Below are 15,585 nucleotides of genomic sequence, written 5' to 3'. Positions count from 1 at the left end.
ACTGTCTTGGAGTATGACAATACTGGGAGAGCAGTCCTGGGTTGAGCACTAGTAAGGGGATGGGAAAGAGAAGAAAAGGGCGCTGCTCCGACATCTCCGAGCCAAACTTCAGCCCATTCTTCTGAGGGGGGTTAGGTCTCAGGGGAAACAGATTTAATCGACTCAACCAATTAAAAAGGGCAATATTATGGGCAAGCTGAAATATTGTTTAAGCTTTTTTTATTAAGCAAATTAGAAAATGCATTTTTTTCTTTTTTAAAGTCTGCAGTTGAGAGGGAAAAAGCAGATTTAAAAATTCTGAAGTATTTCAGTGACTTGACTGGTTTGCCTTCTCCTTGCTAAAAATAAACTAAATATGAATGAATCACAATAAATTTGGTTATGTGGGAATCTGGCAGACAGGAAGGACACCCATATGTAATGTTTCTATAATAATTACTACTACGCAGGAAATTCCTGCGATGTTGCTTATGGTGAATCTGAGGATGCACTGCGGTTAAAGTCAAATTGTGGGTTCATGGAGGTCAAGCAAGAGAGTACAGACATCCTTTGCATCCCTTGGTACTCTCCTTTGAGGTGTAACAAAAGTTCAAAATGACAGAAGTGTGACAGATAGACATACCACTTTTAGTATGGAAGGAAGGAAAGAAAGAAAATGGATTGAATCTCAAGAAAAGTAGAATGGTGCAGTATGCTGGAGTATCAACATTGTGCCACACACAGGGCTAGGATCTCAGTCACATCACATGTAAAGCACGAAGAGACCACTGGAATCCCCACGTGGAAAACATCAGTCGAAAAAACATCTGGACCTGGTCACTCTCGCATATGGCCAATTACATTACACAGAGAGGCAATGATAGATACTCCAGAGCTGCTTCATCTGTGTTCTCAGACACAGATGGTGCAAAACCCAAGGAGATCTGAGAAAAGTGAAGGTTAACCACATTCAAAAACAAACTTTGAAAAACTCAGAACTTGACTTCAATAAAATGAAATATTTCAAAGAACACAATTAAAATCTTACCTGCTTGGAAACTCTGCCCTTATCTTCATTCTTTACTTCTTTAGACTCATTGAAAATCCTTAGACATTCCTCCATTGGATCAGATTCAAATTCAAAATCAAAATCCTTTTCAAGACCAGTGAAATCAATCTCATCCTCTGAAGAGAAAGCCCTTTGTTCAACACGTCCCCCAGTTTCATCATCACTAGAACCGCTGTCGATATAGGGGTCTCTATCAGAGTCAGAGTCCGACTCATAAGTCACAGCAGCGACAGGTTTACTGCTGCTTTCATCATCACTACTGTCATCACCAAACAAGTCTGTGTGGCTGAGTGATCGCTTTGTTAAGCTTGCTTTTTCTTTTCTTTTTTCTGGATGTTTTGCTTTATCTTTCACAGATTTTGACTCCTTGATCTCCTTACCTTTCCTTTTACTGCCTACATGAGCCCCATTTTTATGCATCAATGTTCTGGATTTTGAGTTATTTGTGTCAGATTTCTGGGTACTTATGATCTTAACTTCATGACATTTGATTTTACCTACACTATCCGATGAACTGTTTGATCTAGACTTTGATCGGATTTCATTTCTTACCCCAGCCAATTTGCTAATTTTTGCTTTTTCCATCTTTCTACTAGAACTTACATTACTTTTAATAATCTTTTGCTTATCTTCTTTGACCTCATTTTTCTCACCCCCTTTGTGTTTCTTTTCAATGAATGAGTTATCACCATTCTTTTCTTTGTTTTTCAATTTCACCCCTTGTTTTTCTCGCTTAATTTCTAGTCTTTCCTTTTCGCATTTTATTTTCCCCTTTTTGCTAGCTTTCTCTGTGTGGTGGGAAGGTTTGCTTTTAGTGCTGCCCATTTTGTCCTTTCTTGCCTTCATCTTTGAACCATCTAGGTCACTACCGTTATCCTTTTTCTCTGTACGGTCTCGTTCTTTAAATTCTTCCTTGCTACATTTTGAAATCTTGGATGAATGACTGGTGGACTTCAACTTCTGTTTCCTTCTATTCTCCTGCTGTTTGCGCTCAAAACTGCAAACATCTTCGACATCATACTGAACTGCAATCTCTTTCATAGACCGCTTATTCAAGTCTTTAGCCTTTAGAGACAATCCATCATCTGACTTATTCTCACCAAACACTGCATTTCGGTACTTTGAAGTGTTCCCATGACTTTGTGGATAGTTATTACTAAGTTCATCTCCAGAATCTGGGAACTCCATGTCCACATCATAGGTGCTCGAGTTCACACGATGGCAACGCTTCTTTGCTGTAGGTATATAAGGCTCCTCTGAGCGGTTCTCTCTGGGCCTCTTGGTCCCATGTTCCTTTGTCTTTTTTTTGCTCATCAGCCGTGCTGAATAGTTCAACAAAGGATCATACTCTAAATCAGTGCATGGCTTGGTGTTGTCAATCACATATTTATTACTGGGTACAGAGGTAGTATATTTGACTGGCTTAGTCACAAGCGTTGGAACATATTTTAATGAATTACCCTTTACATCAGCTTCATCATCCGTATCCAAAGTATATTTACTGGAACAAGGCGTAACTGAAAGTGGAGTAGGGGTGTACTCTACACTACTATTTAGGTGGTAACTATCGGGATTATATTCTAAAGAGTTTATCAACTTATCCGGTTTCGGTAAAGGCTCGGTGCAACTCTTGGTCTTGCTGACTGCCTTCTGTGTCGATGGTGTTGAAGGGACATACTCCTCCTCTGCATCCAGAAAATCCTCGTATCGCGACAGCTTTTTCTGCTCTCGTTCCACCTCATGCTTGACGGCCTCAATGGCTTTGTTGACCAGCTCCAACTCCAGCGTACTGGAGCCGGACTCTGGAAGGTCATCGGATGTCCTGTCTCCACCCTTAGGAAGCTCAGGGTTATAAGGATCATAACCATGTTCTAAAGAAAGACAGATATTAAAGCACTGTAAATATTAAGCAAAAGGATCTACAAAATTATTGAATTAATCTCCTACACAAATACAGTTTTTCCTTTCTAAGTATTCTATAGTCAGTAGCACCAATATAAACTATTGAAATCAAAATGAACCCAAAGCTCAGTTGACAAAAGTACACTTGCACATGGTAAGGTATCTACTATTACAATTTCTTGCTCTTCCTTTTCTTTACTCTCCAAGTACTTCCTTAAAGTATTAATACTATAAAATAACTTTAAATGAGAAAGAGTAGCATGAAGAGAAAAAGGAAACTGGTAGCAATAGTCCTTCTAAAGTCAAAATCAAGATGTTTACATTTTGATTTAGGAATCTAATCACTTAAACTGAGCTTGTCGTTAACTGAACTACTGGCTCAAGTATTGCCAGATAGGCAGCAAACTGTGCACTGAAAATGTAGCTGGGCGGGAATCACAAATGATAGCTTCAAAAGAGCAAGGTTCCTCTGCTGTTCACGGCATTTACTTCAGCTAGGTGCAGTAGTGGTGCAGTGCAAGAGCGGTGTGCTTTCTCTCCACCTAGAAGCCTTCCCTCCCCTCTCCCAATAATTTTCTAAAGTTCCTGGTCTGTCTGCCTCTGGGGGGGTGATGCTGAATGAGTTAGATAATTCCCCCCAGAGGGGCAGAGCAGAAACAAAAAGCTAAAAATCTAATGGGGGGGGGGGCACCCTAGAGACACACATTTCAACAGCTGTTTCAAAACCGCCATTGATAAAGGCTTGGGAGTTTTTTTGCTCGCCCATTGTTGACACAGAAATAGTGCATGATGAAGCAACCCCTACAACAGAGGTGAAAAAGAGATGAACCGAAAGGGGATAAACTAGTGTTACAACCATATAACTACTAAACATTTAACTGAAATAACATTTTTACAATGATCTTGTATTCTCATACAGATATTGCCGATGAGCTGTGTGTGCAGCTATTAATACTGCAGCTACAAACAATTAGGGCATCAGAGTCTTGACCTGAAACCAGGTTTATTTGAAGCACAGCTATCTTCATGCTCTGATACAAACTTAAGCTGAAACTTAAATGTATCCATTTTTGAAGACTGCCCACATCATTTATTAAAGGGACTTTCCCAACCAACTTTTAGTTCCCCAACAGTTTTTCTTAATACCAGGTACTGGTCCCAATTAAACTGTTAAGCACACCATTTATATTCTTTGTTGGTAGGCTACAACGCAAGAAAAGAACAGATTGTTGTGAATTTCAATGGTTTTTGACAATAATTATAGTAAAATAAACTTTAAAGATAACGGTGGCATAGTGGTTAGCGCTGTTGCCTCACAGCGCCAGGGACCCGGGTTCGAATCCGGCCTCGGGTGACTCTGTGTGGAGTTTGCACATTCTCCCCGTGTTTGCGTGGGTTTCCTCCGGGTGCTCCAGTTTCCTCCCACAGTCCAAAGATGTGCGGGTTAGGATGATTGGCTTTGATAAATTGACCCTTCGTGTTAGGGGGATTAAATACGTGGGGTTACGGGGATAGGGTGGGATATGTGTTGGCGTAGGGGTTACAGGGATCGGGTGGGATATGTGTCGGTGCAGGCTCGATGGGCCGAAATGGCCTCTATCTGCACTGTGGGGTTTCTGTGATTCTGTGAAACTTATAGCAGGATATAGATATAGATATAATCCCACAACCAGAAAGTAAATAATGTCCCGCTAGGTTTCACCAGCAGCAGATTTTCATATAGGATGATTTTCTGGTAAGGACTAACATGCAACAGACTAAATATCACTGCCAAATTTCAAGAAGTGACTTATCACTACAGCCTAGTAGAACAGCTCCCTTTCCTGCATTACAACAGTGACTACACTTGAAAAAGTACTCCATTGGCTATAAAGCACTTTTGGACGTCCGGTGGTCGTGAAAGGGGCTATATAAATGCAAGTCTTTCACCCGTTCTTTTTAAAAGGCCATCACACCAGCAGTTCACCTGCCAATCATTTTGTTGCTGAACATGATCTGCGTATGTACAAATCAGCTAATGGAACCGCGTTGCAATAGGAAAGTGAATAACCAAACACATTCTAAAACAGACGGATTGCAGTATCACAGTAATATACATTGAAAAAAGGCAAACAGCTCCTGCTGCCAGAAAATTAAATCGAAACGAAGAAACTTTAAGAAAACCTATGATTGTATATGGTTTCATTTTTACTATATGTCTGGAGTCTGGAAGCTTAGCAGATATGGCGGGCTGGCTAAACAACTTCTAGATCTGGTCTAACAAATGTCATCAAGGTAGTCACCACATTTCTTCAAGTCTTGAGTTATCAACGCTACAATATTACTTGATATGTATTTTCATCGTATTTACATCTTTGAAAAGTTGTCTTTTTAAACACAAAAGGCATCGTCAAATTTGGAAAGTCACTGGCATAGCTTTCCAGAAGCATAGCACACAAAGTAATACAATGTCATACACGGTGATGGAAAATGTCACACTTGCTTTCATATACGTAGCTCTTCTGGGATGTCTCCTTCCCTAAAACAGCAACAGTTCCCCTTAAATTCACACAAGTGTAATTACTTAAAAAGTAAGAACCTTATAACAAACAAGAGGTTAGCCCATTCAGTGCTAGGAGGGCCGTAAATTAGAAATCTTGGACTTGGTATTCACGGCGATACCAGGCTACAAGGGCCTACCGACACCATTATTCTTCAGTCTAAGTGGCTGTGGTGAGAAAACTAGCGTAAATCCAGGAAATTCACGATCACCGTTGACTTGAATGGGGGAGCGAAGCTATGATTATCAACTTTTCATGGTTTTGGCAAAGGTATTAGTGCAAAAGTCCCAGGAAATTATGGCGCAGTGTGAATAACTCAATTATGTCATGATTCATGCTGCATCATAATTTCCTGGGACTTTTGTCCGTAACTCATTCACAATATAATTTCCTGGGACTTTTGTGCTGGAAAATGGACCCAACAGCGTAGACGTGCCCTCAGGAAATTCACAACATTGCAAACTGCATTCACCTAAATAACTGATTTAATTTAGCAAACTAAAAGTGACACAGAATTGCTGGAGTCACAAAGATTGTATGCCCTCACATTGCAAATTGTAGAGTGGTACGGAGCCATTTAGACCAAGATGATCACACTTTCAATCTCTGATCCATACCGAGTTAGAAGATCTCAGCTGCAGCAACAGTACAGATCCTATAATTAGCGTCAACACCTCCAAGTTTGGGGATCGAAATAAACTAGGATCCCCGCTCCTTTCTCTACCCCCTTTCCTGAAGTTAGTGACTTGCATTGAGGTATGGCACTGTAGGTAATGCCAGCTTTCTGGTAGCTACCTCAAGATCATTTTCATTTTAGATTCACTGTGGAAAGCGGGTAAAGGCCGGGGAGGAGGGGGAAAAGAGAGGGGAGGGAGGAGGAGGCATCATCACAGCAAAGCTGAATCCTGTTCCCAGCCGACATTCATATTTGTGTATTTTCCAGCAAGGGTCAGACTAAGATACATTACTAATAAAAAATACCGCCCACATGTTTTAGACCAGAAAATGTTTCAGTCGCATCATCATTCCCGTGGCACGATCTTCAGGACTTGAACGGCAGGCACTCAAAATCTAATGCTGTGCACCTACTTTGCACACTGTATGCTTAATAAATATCACTGACAAAGTGCGCCACATTAGTTAACATTTTACAATTGTTTTCTAAATAACTTAAAGCTAATTATTAGTAACACTGAGCATGGAAGAAAAAATACATTGCTTAATTTATCAATGCGCACTAAACAAACAAGTTATAAAGCAACAGTCTGATGCAGTTGTACGCTATGGAGCAATACACAACCCTGTACACTACAAGACACTCATTAAAAAAAGGCAATTGCTAGCAGTACTTCCACTTATCAATAGCTGAATTATATTTTACCATGCTGAACCAAACATTTTATCTCAAATGCACCAGTTTAAGCTAAACAGCAAAATTCCTTTTGTGGCTACATTAAAGTACTGAAAACATAATATTTTCTATATAGTGCAAGCACCTATACTAGAAAAGAAAAGCACAAACTTGTACTACAACACATATTCTGAAATACTTGTACTTTTGCATTTCACATCAAGTATCTTAAGCATTATCTACCTACAGTACGCCACCATGTGCTATTCTATTCCAATGTCTAGAATTAGATCTGAAAACAGACAAACGTTTAATTACCACAATTCTGGTCGCTCAACAGGAATAAAAGATACTTGTTCATGTCTTCCTGGAATTTAACTTTGCAGCATACCACTCACTTCACCACTCATGTTTGCAATATGCACTGCTGACAAGGGACCACTTGGTTTCTGAAGATAATATGCTTGTGGTATCAGAGATCCCAGGGTTACACAGCTGCTAATGTCTCACTAGACCATCCCCTAAAAACACCTCTCGGTACGAGAAAAGTGCATATGCCTCAGCGATGATTTCGTCTTCAAGGTACCCTTCTTAATTCTGTGCATTGTTCGAATGCACATATTAATTACTTACACTATTCCACTGACCTGTGGGGAACTTCTGAGATTAAAATTAAAGGGAGTCAAGAAATAATTGTTCTCAATTCAAAAACAACAGCGCCTGTACTGGAATTCCTCTAAATCCCCAGCATGTAGAGTGGTTTCCTGGGGGTCAATGGGCAAGCACAGCTCTCGGGCTAGTCGGAATTCACAGCCTCTGCTGTTCCCAACAGATTTGTTCCAGGACGCTCCTCGTTTGAGTATAATCAGCGCCCACTCAATCGGTCCTGAAAACAGCATATTTACAGCACACACAACACTGCAACAATTTCTAATGATGTGCCAACTCCTGACTAAGTCCCAGTTGAGACACCATGGGGAGTTGAACTCCGCTCAAGTCAAAAATATCGAGATGCGACTCGTGCAAAGGTAAAGGCAGCTTGCAACTGAGGCAAACAGGTGACGTACGATTCTCTTTATGTGCTGAGTTAGCGATGTCCATTGAGATGGCAATAGGGGCACCCCTGCCCTACGGTGGGGTGAAAAAAAAAAAAATCAGCCTAGGCTCCGCTCCTGGCTTGTGCAATGATCCCTACTAAAACGTGCCTATTGTGGACATCAGGTGAGGATAGGCTCATGCTTGCCTGCAATGCCACCTACAGTTAAATAGCCTGCGCACCATCTCAACTCCCCCATGTAAAATGGCAACTTGAGAGCTACCAAAGAGCACCTTAGACCCCTTAAAGACAGAACAGGGGAGAAAACCAGTAAAAAAAAAGGTCTGATTCTGCAGTCACTTCAAAAGTTAACAAATATGACCAAATGTATTTAAAAAGTTAATTCAGTAGTGCCAACAGGTACCATGATGATACTCAAATGCCATACCAACCACTTCCATCCAAATTGCTATAAACTATTGGCCTGTATTTTCCAATGCCTACAGGTGTGTACGAGCTGTGTACCCGCCCGTAGGGACATCGGAAATGCCGGTTTCAGGCATGCGAAGCACATGCGCTGAAAACCAGTATTTCTGATGTCAAGAATGCTCTTGACAGATCGGACGCCTGCCCTGGGGAAGGGCCTCTGCGGGCAGAGAGTTCCGCTTTCTGGAGACCCTCCGCCCGCAGAAAACCCTTAGAAATCTTACGCCGGGTAAAAGCAGGCGCAAGGCCTGCTTTTACCAGCATAGGAGTTGAAAAAAGTTTTTAAAAAATTTCCCCCCACTCATTTATAATTTAAACAATACTTTTTAAAAAGGTAAGTTTATTTTCAACCCTGTAAAAAAAGTTATTTTTTTCAAAAAATTAAATTTGTCTAAATATTTAATTTATTGTAATTTTAACTCATTTTAAAAACGGGATTTAATTTTTATTTTAATGTTTTACAGTGCTTTTGGGGTGACCTCCATTCATATATTTGATAGGTCTATCTGTCAAGTGTATGAAGGGAGATTCCCTTCTGCTATTGGCTGGCCTGGCTCACGTGATCCCAGGGACGCTTGCGAACTGCAGACGCCTCTGGGATACGTACGTGGGCCCTGCGCATTTCGAATTTGATGGGGCCCAGGAGCCCTCAGGTAAGTTCGTAGATTTTTTCCAGATGGGAGGCCTCTGCACACAGGAAAATACGGGCCAGTGTCCAAGTTTCCCTCCTAACTCAGGCTGACTCTCACCTCAGAGCATTCAGTTTTTCAACGTGTAGGGTGAGCAGACCAGATTCAATCTAAAGCGGATCTGTGCTTAGCACCAAAAGGCACATTTATTGCAGTACAAGGTTAAAAAAAATCCTCAGAACATCCCAAGCATTTTTTATAGCCAATGAAGTAGGGACAGGGTACTGAATTTGGATGATCAGCCATGATCGCATTGAATGGCGGAGCAGGCGCGAGGGGCCGAATGGCCTACTCCTGCTCCTATCTTCTATGTTTCTATGTTTGAAGTGTAGTAACTGTTGTAATGTAGGCAATTGCAGCAGCTAGTTTATGGAGAGCAAGATGTCACAAACATCAATGAGATGAAAAACCAGCTATCCTGATTTTAGTAGTGTTGGATGAGGGAGAAATGTTAGCCATGACACCAGGAAATGCCCTCTGCTCCTCTTCAAATAGGGCAATGTGGTCTTTTATATCCACCTGAGGGAACAGACGGGGTTTAACATCTCATCCTAAAATTGGCATATCCGACAATGCAGTGCTTCCTCAGTACTGCACTGAAATAGATGTGCTCAAGTGGGGCTTGAACCAACGACCTTCTGATGCAGATGCGAGAGTACTATCACTGAGCCAGAGATACGGTGTTCATTCCTCTCAAGTGAGGCAAACCATTCTGTAGAAGCAGCACTGTGTGGTGGTACTCAAGTCACACAGACCAAACAGTCACAGGTTTAATCACTAATCTATGCTTAGTTAACTCACGTAAACTAGGCAGCAAAAAGCAAAATACTGCAGATGCTGGAAATCGGAAATAAAAATAGGAACTACAGTACTAGAAAAACCACAGGTCAGGGAGCATCCGTGGAGAGGGGAAGGTAGGGTCAATGTTTCAAGACTACTGACCATTTGTCCACCCGCAAGTTAGAGTTGGGATTCTGAAGGGTCAGAGGACCTGAAAAGTTAACCCTACCTTCCTTCCTCCACTGATGCTGCCTGACCTGCTGAATGCTTCCAGCATTTCCTGTTTTTATTTCCACCAGGCAGCAGCTGGCACATTGCAATTGGCCTCAGCACCTCTGGGTTGGTGATGTAGGATTCACACACTCCCGAATGTTATCTGCTGAAAAAAATGAAAGCATTCGTGTCGAGTGATAACCGATTGAACTAGACTATAAACTCAAATTACCTGGTGACGCTCTTAATGCCATCAAGGCTCACACAGGAAGCATGGCCAGTTGCATAATACGGGGCAGCTGGCACCTGCGATCCATAAGACGGACAACAGACTTGCATTTATACAGCGCCTTTCACAGCCACCGGACATCCCAATGCGTCTTACAGCCAATGAAGTACTTTTTGAAGTGTAGTCACTGTTGTAATGTAGGAAACGCAGCAGCCAATTTGCACACAGCAAGTTCCCCACAAACAGCAATGAGGTAATGACCAGATAATCTGTTTTAGTGATGTTGATTGAGGGATAAAGATTGGCTAGGACACCCGGGATAACACCCCTACTCTTCGAAAAAGTGCCATCTTTTACATCCACCCGAACATCTCATCTGAAAGACAGCACCTCAGACAGTGCAGCACTCCCTCAGTACTGCCCTGGACTATCAGCCTAGATTTGTGTGCTCAAGTCTCTGGAGTAGGACATGAACCCACAGCCTTCAGGCTCAGAAACCCACTGAGCCACAGCAAGGATTCAACGCACTCAGGAGAGGACAGAATGGAGAAAAAAAGCTGGCAGATAAGAGGGAAAAAGTGAATATGCCATTTGTTTAACATGGCACCGAAAGTTCAGAGTTCATATCAAACATAGAGGAAGTTTATAATTACAAAGTGAGAAAGATTACAAACCAATTCAAAGAGTTTAAATGCACTGGGTGTTGTGGTGCTGAGCCAAAACAGACCATAGTCAGCATTAGAGGTTACAATTTGCCTCAGCACTCCAAGCCTGTAGGGGCACAGGGGTGAAATTAAGCCTGGATTCCTGCTCCTGTTGGTGTCAAATTATCTTTGTTTGAAGTGGCACAAAATGAGTCCAGGACTGAAGGCAAATGCGGTTGCTTTCATACTAGTACATCAGCTGATTTAACAAAATATTTTTAAGCCAATTTCATGTGTTACTCTCAGCATTTATTTCACATACTGTACAAGCCATGCGATTAGGGAGAAGGCATACTGCAATTTTTATTACTTAAAGATGTGCTTTAATGGACGGTTGTAAAATGTACTGCCTCAGCATTATGGCTGTATCCTTAAAGCACTGCTTTAAATGCAGTAAGATTACAACAAAGATGTATTTTAACTAAATGACTCTTATTCAATTTAATTGTTTGTTTTGAAAATCAGTTTTAAGAACATAAGAAATAGGAGCAGGAGTAGGCGATACTGCCCATCGATCCTGCTCCACCATTGAATAAGATCATGGCTGAACTTCTACATCACTCCACTTTCCCGCCCTATCCCCATATCCCTCGATTCCCTTAGTGCCCAAAAATCTATCGATCTCTGTCTTGAATATACTCAATGACTCCGCATCCACAGCCCTCTGGGGTAGAGAATGCCAAAGATTCACAACCCTCAGTGAAGAAATTACTCATCTCAGTCCTAAATGGCCGACCCCATATCCCAAGATGGTGACCCCAAGTTCTAGACTCTCCAGCCAGGGGAAACAGTCTCTCAACAGCTACGACGATAGCAAAATACTGCAGATGCTGGAAATCCAAAATAACAGAAAATGCTGGAAAAACTCAGCAGGCCAGGCAACATCCGTGGAGAGAAAAGAGAGTCGACGTTTCGGGTGAACCCTTTTTCAAAAAGGAAATGAAATAGGTCAAAAGGCAGGGCTGCGAGAGAACAAAAGAAGGGAAGAGACATTAAGAGGTATTCAAAACGAGACGAGATGGTGATAGGACTAGTGGAGACAAAAGACGGCTCTAGATTAGATGTGACGTGTTCTGGCAGAATGAGAGACAGCTGCCATGTGGGAGAGAAAAAAAAAAAGGGGGGGCGGGGGGGAAAGCCAAAACAAAGATGTGGATAAAATATAAGCAAAAATGTAATGGGGGTCGAGGTTATGATCTGAAATTGTTGAACTCTATGTTGAGTCCGGAAGGCTGTAAAGTGCCTAATCGGAAGATGAGGTGCTGTTCCTCGAGTTTACGGTGAGCTTCCGTGGAACAATGCAAGAGCCCGAGTACAGTGAGGTCTGAGTGGGAATGGGGCGGTGAATTAAAGTGACAGGAGACCTCAACAGCTACCTTGTCAAGGCCTATAAGAATTTTATAAGTTTCTATGAGTTCAGCTCTCATTCTTCTAAACTCCAGAGACTATAGGCCCATTCTACTCCATTTTTCCTCTTAGGACAGCCTCTCATCCCAGGAATCAATCGAGTGAACCTTTGCTGCACCCCCTCTAAAGCAAGTATATGCTTCCTTAGGTAAGGAGACCAAAAGTATACACAGTACTCCAGATGTGTTCTCACTAAAGCCCTATATAATTGCAGCAAGACTTCCTTACTCTTATACTTCCTTGCAATATAGGCCAACATACCACCGTATTTGCCTTCTTAATTGCTTGCTGTACCTGCATGTTAACTTTGTGATTCGTGTACAAGGACATCCAAATCCCTCTGAATACCAACATTTGTGTCTCACCTTTTAAAAAATATTCTGCTTTTCCATTCTTCCTACCAAAGTTGATAATTTCACACTTCTCCACATTATACACCATCTGCCACCTTCTTGCCCAATCACTTAACCAGTCCATATCTATTTGCAGCCTCTCCTGATGTCCACAATCCATTTTTATATTTCTTGCCAATATATTCATTCTATTTACTCCCTCTATCAATTTCTTGGTCATCCTTTGCGGATTTTCAAAACCTTCCTAATCCTCAGGCTTACTACTTTATTTTGGCAACATTGTAAGCCTCTTCTTTTAATCTAATACTATCGTTAACTTCTCTAGTTAGCCACGGATATGCCACTTTTCCAGTGGTGTTTTTATTCCTCAAGGGAATGTATATTCGTTGAGAATTATGAATTATTTCTTTAAACATTTGCCATTGCTTAACTACCGTCATATCTTTGAACCTAATTTGCCAATCAACCTCAGGCAACTCGTCCCTCATACCTCCGTAATTGGCTTTGTTTACATTTAAGAGCCTAGTTTTGGACTTAATCACATCATTCTCAAACTTGATGTGAAATTCTATCATATTATGATCACACTTCCCCAGAAGATCCTTTACTATAAGATTACTAATTAACCCGGTCTCATTACACAATACTAGATCTAAAATAGCCTGTTCCCTAGTTGGCTCCTTGACATTGTGCTATAAAACTGTCTTGCATGCATTCCATGAACTCGTCCTCCAAGCTACTTTTGCCAATTTGGTTTGCCCAGTCTATATGAAGATTAAAGTCACCCACAATTATTGCATTACCCTTGTTACATGCTCCTCTAACTTCCTGTTTTATACTCTGTCCAATACTATTACTACTGTTAGGGGGCCTATAAACTACACCCACCAGAGTTTCCTACCCATTATTATTTCTTAGCTCCATCCATACTGATTCTACATTCCGATTTTCTGAGCTCAGATCCTTTCTCTCTGCTGCCTTTATCTCATCCTTTATCAGGGCTACCCCACCTCCTTTTCCATTTTGCCTATCTTTTCTAACAGTCAAGTACCTGGAATATTTAGTTCCCAATCTTGATCACCCTACAACCACATCTCAGTAATAGCTACTAGATCAAACCCATTTATCTGTGCCATTAATTCATCTATCTTGTTACAAATGCTTTGTGCATTCAGATATAGCGCCTTTAATTTTAACTTTCAACTACTTTTCCTCGATGTGGCATTAGTCGCTAATGCCCTATTACCATTCTTAAACTCCGTCCCTTCCTGACACAATCTGCATGATTTTACCCAAATCGCTACTCTGCTCCACAGCCTTGACTTTTCTCTTCAGACTTGCAAATTAATCCTTACCTGAACTCTCCCTCCCCCTTATTAGTTTAAAGCCCCATCTAAGCTTAGCAAGTAAACTTAACCTTCAAAGTGATACTGAGACAGAACAATTGGAGTGCTACAACTTGGGGGGGGGGGGGGGGGGGGGGCCAACGTCAGCCAGGGGCCCATGCCTGTCGAGGTTCCTGCCGCCCTGTGTCAGCATTTTCAGAAAAGTAGAGCATATTGAAATCAAAAAAAGCAGCTTCAGCTCAAGGGCATCAGACCCATTATACATTTATCATATTGAAAGTAGTCTTTCTTTTTTCTCAAATACAAGTGGAAATCACTCAGTGCATTACTTTTTCTTTGATCATCCTACTGAGCAACATTTTTTTTTTGCCACTTTTCTCAAGGCATTGATTCCTTGCTGGGGTATCACTGCATGGGTCCTGGACACCTCCCGTATCTCACCCAAGTGGCCATTATTCTTGTGTTAACAGGGTATTCAACCGCACTGAAGCATCTGACCCACCACAACCTGTACCAACCCAACCACCACATAATTGCACTTCCTAATAGAGGTCACTTGTTATTGAAATAGGAGTAGGAATCCCATTTTTCCCCTACATAGCCAAAAGGCACTGAGGGCATCTATAGCATTCCTACTGCCACCTCAGTTAAGAGGAGTTAACTTAACATACAGGCTAGGGATTGAATTTGGGACTTTCCTGGTCTCCGGCTCAGCTACTCACTGCATAAGTCATTGGCACGTATAATGGCGTGTTAATAGCGCACGCTGTCATCAATATCCAAATTGGCCAGCAAGTTCAGGGGATTAAGAGATACAGCAGGAGTTGTGAAACTCTCGAACTTGCTCGTCAATTTATAGAAATTTGCAGAAATGGCATCTTGCCCTTAGCCTCATTATTTTGAAGAACTTGCTGGATTTGCACATAAAAAGTGCCCATTAAACTCACCACAGAAATTTACATTTGACAATTAATCATCTTTTTAATGATGCGATAATTGTTAATGCGGTGCCAATTGACCTTTCTGGCCCAGAAATTGTACAATTTAAACTCTGGAGCCTCGTTCCTTCAGGTGGTAAATTGTTTTGAGAGATTTTAATAGCGTCAAATATAAAATCTTACATTTGTTTCCTTACTTTTCCTTTCAGTCTTTATTTTTCTCTCTCAATCCAATCTTTCTTTCCTTCTCTTTTTCTATCTGTATCTGATTTGACTAATTCACCCTCCTCAGTCGTTCCTGTTTCTTTGCAATCCTTAAATCTCATTGGTTAAGGAGATACACTGTTGGTCTCACCACTCACTGAGGTCCCAAATGCCCTTGCCACACCTTTATCAACTCGTATTTCCAGCAAGTTATGGAGCAAAAACATTTTGAGCTGAAGGCTGCAGAGAAAAGCCTAACGGGGCATGCCTCGAGATGCCCTGCCCCAGCAAGATTCCAATGTCCCACACAACATAACTGACAAGCCTACGCCAAACACAAATCCATGTATAGCATATGC

At 41.5% G+C, this 15,585-nt stretch overlaps 1 protein-coding gene across 2 annotated transcripts in view; it reads right to left on the bottom strand.

Moving 5' to 3' along the window:
• Positions 1-15,585, bottom strand: part of rexo1 (REX1, RNA exonuclease 1 homolog) — a 102,319-nt gene that overhangs the window by 70,789 nt on the left and 15,945 nt on the right. For both annotated transcript variants that reach the window (XR_015080534.1, XM_086004653.1), the window contains exon 2: positions 1,028-2,919. Coding sequence is in view for 1 of the 2 variants with exons in the window: in XM_086004653.1 (XP_085860779.1) it covers positions 1,028-2,919 (1,892 nt within the window). In the remaining variant the exon portion in view is untranslated. The remainder of the gene's footprint in view (positions 1-1,027; positions 2,920-15,585) is intronic.

The sequence above is a fragment of the Somniosus microcephalus genome, chromosome 13, assembly GCF_052327205.1.
Source record: "Somniosus microcephalus isolate GS21.2 chromosome 13, FLI_Smic_1.0, whole genome shotgun sequence".
NCBI lineage: Eukaryota > Metazoa > Chordata > Chondrichthyes > Squaliformes > Somniosidae > Somniosus > Somniosus microcephalus.
The sequence above is the reverse complement of the archived record's forward strand: the minus strand, read 5'-3'. Positions and strand labels throughout refer to the sequence as shown.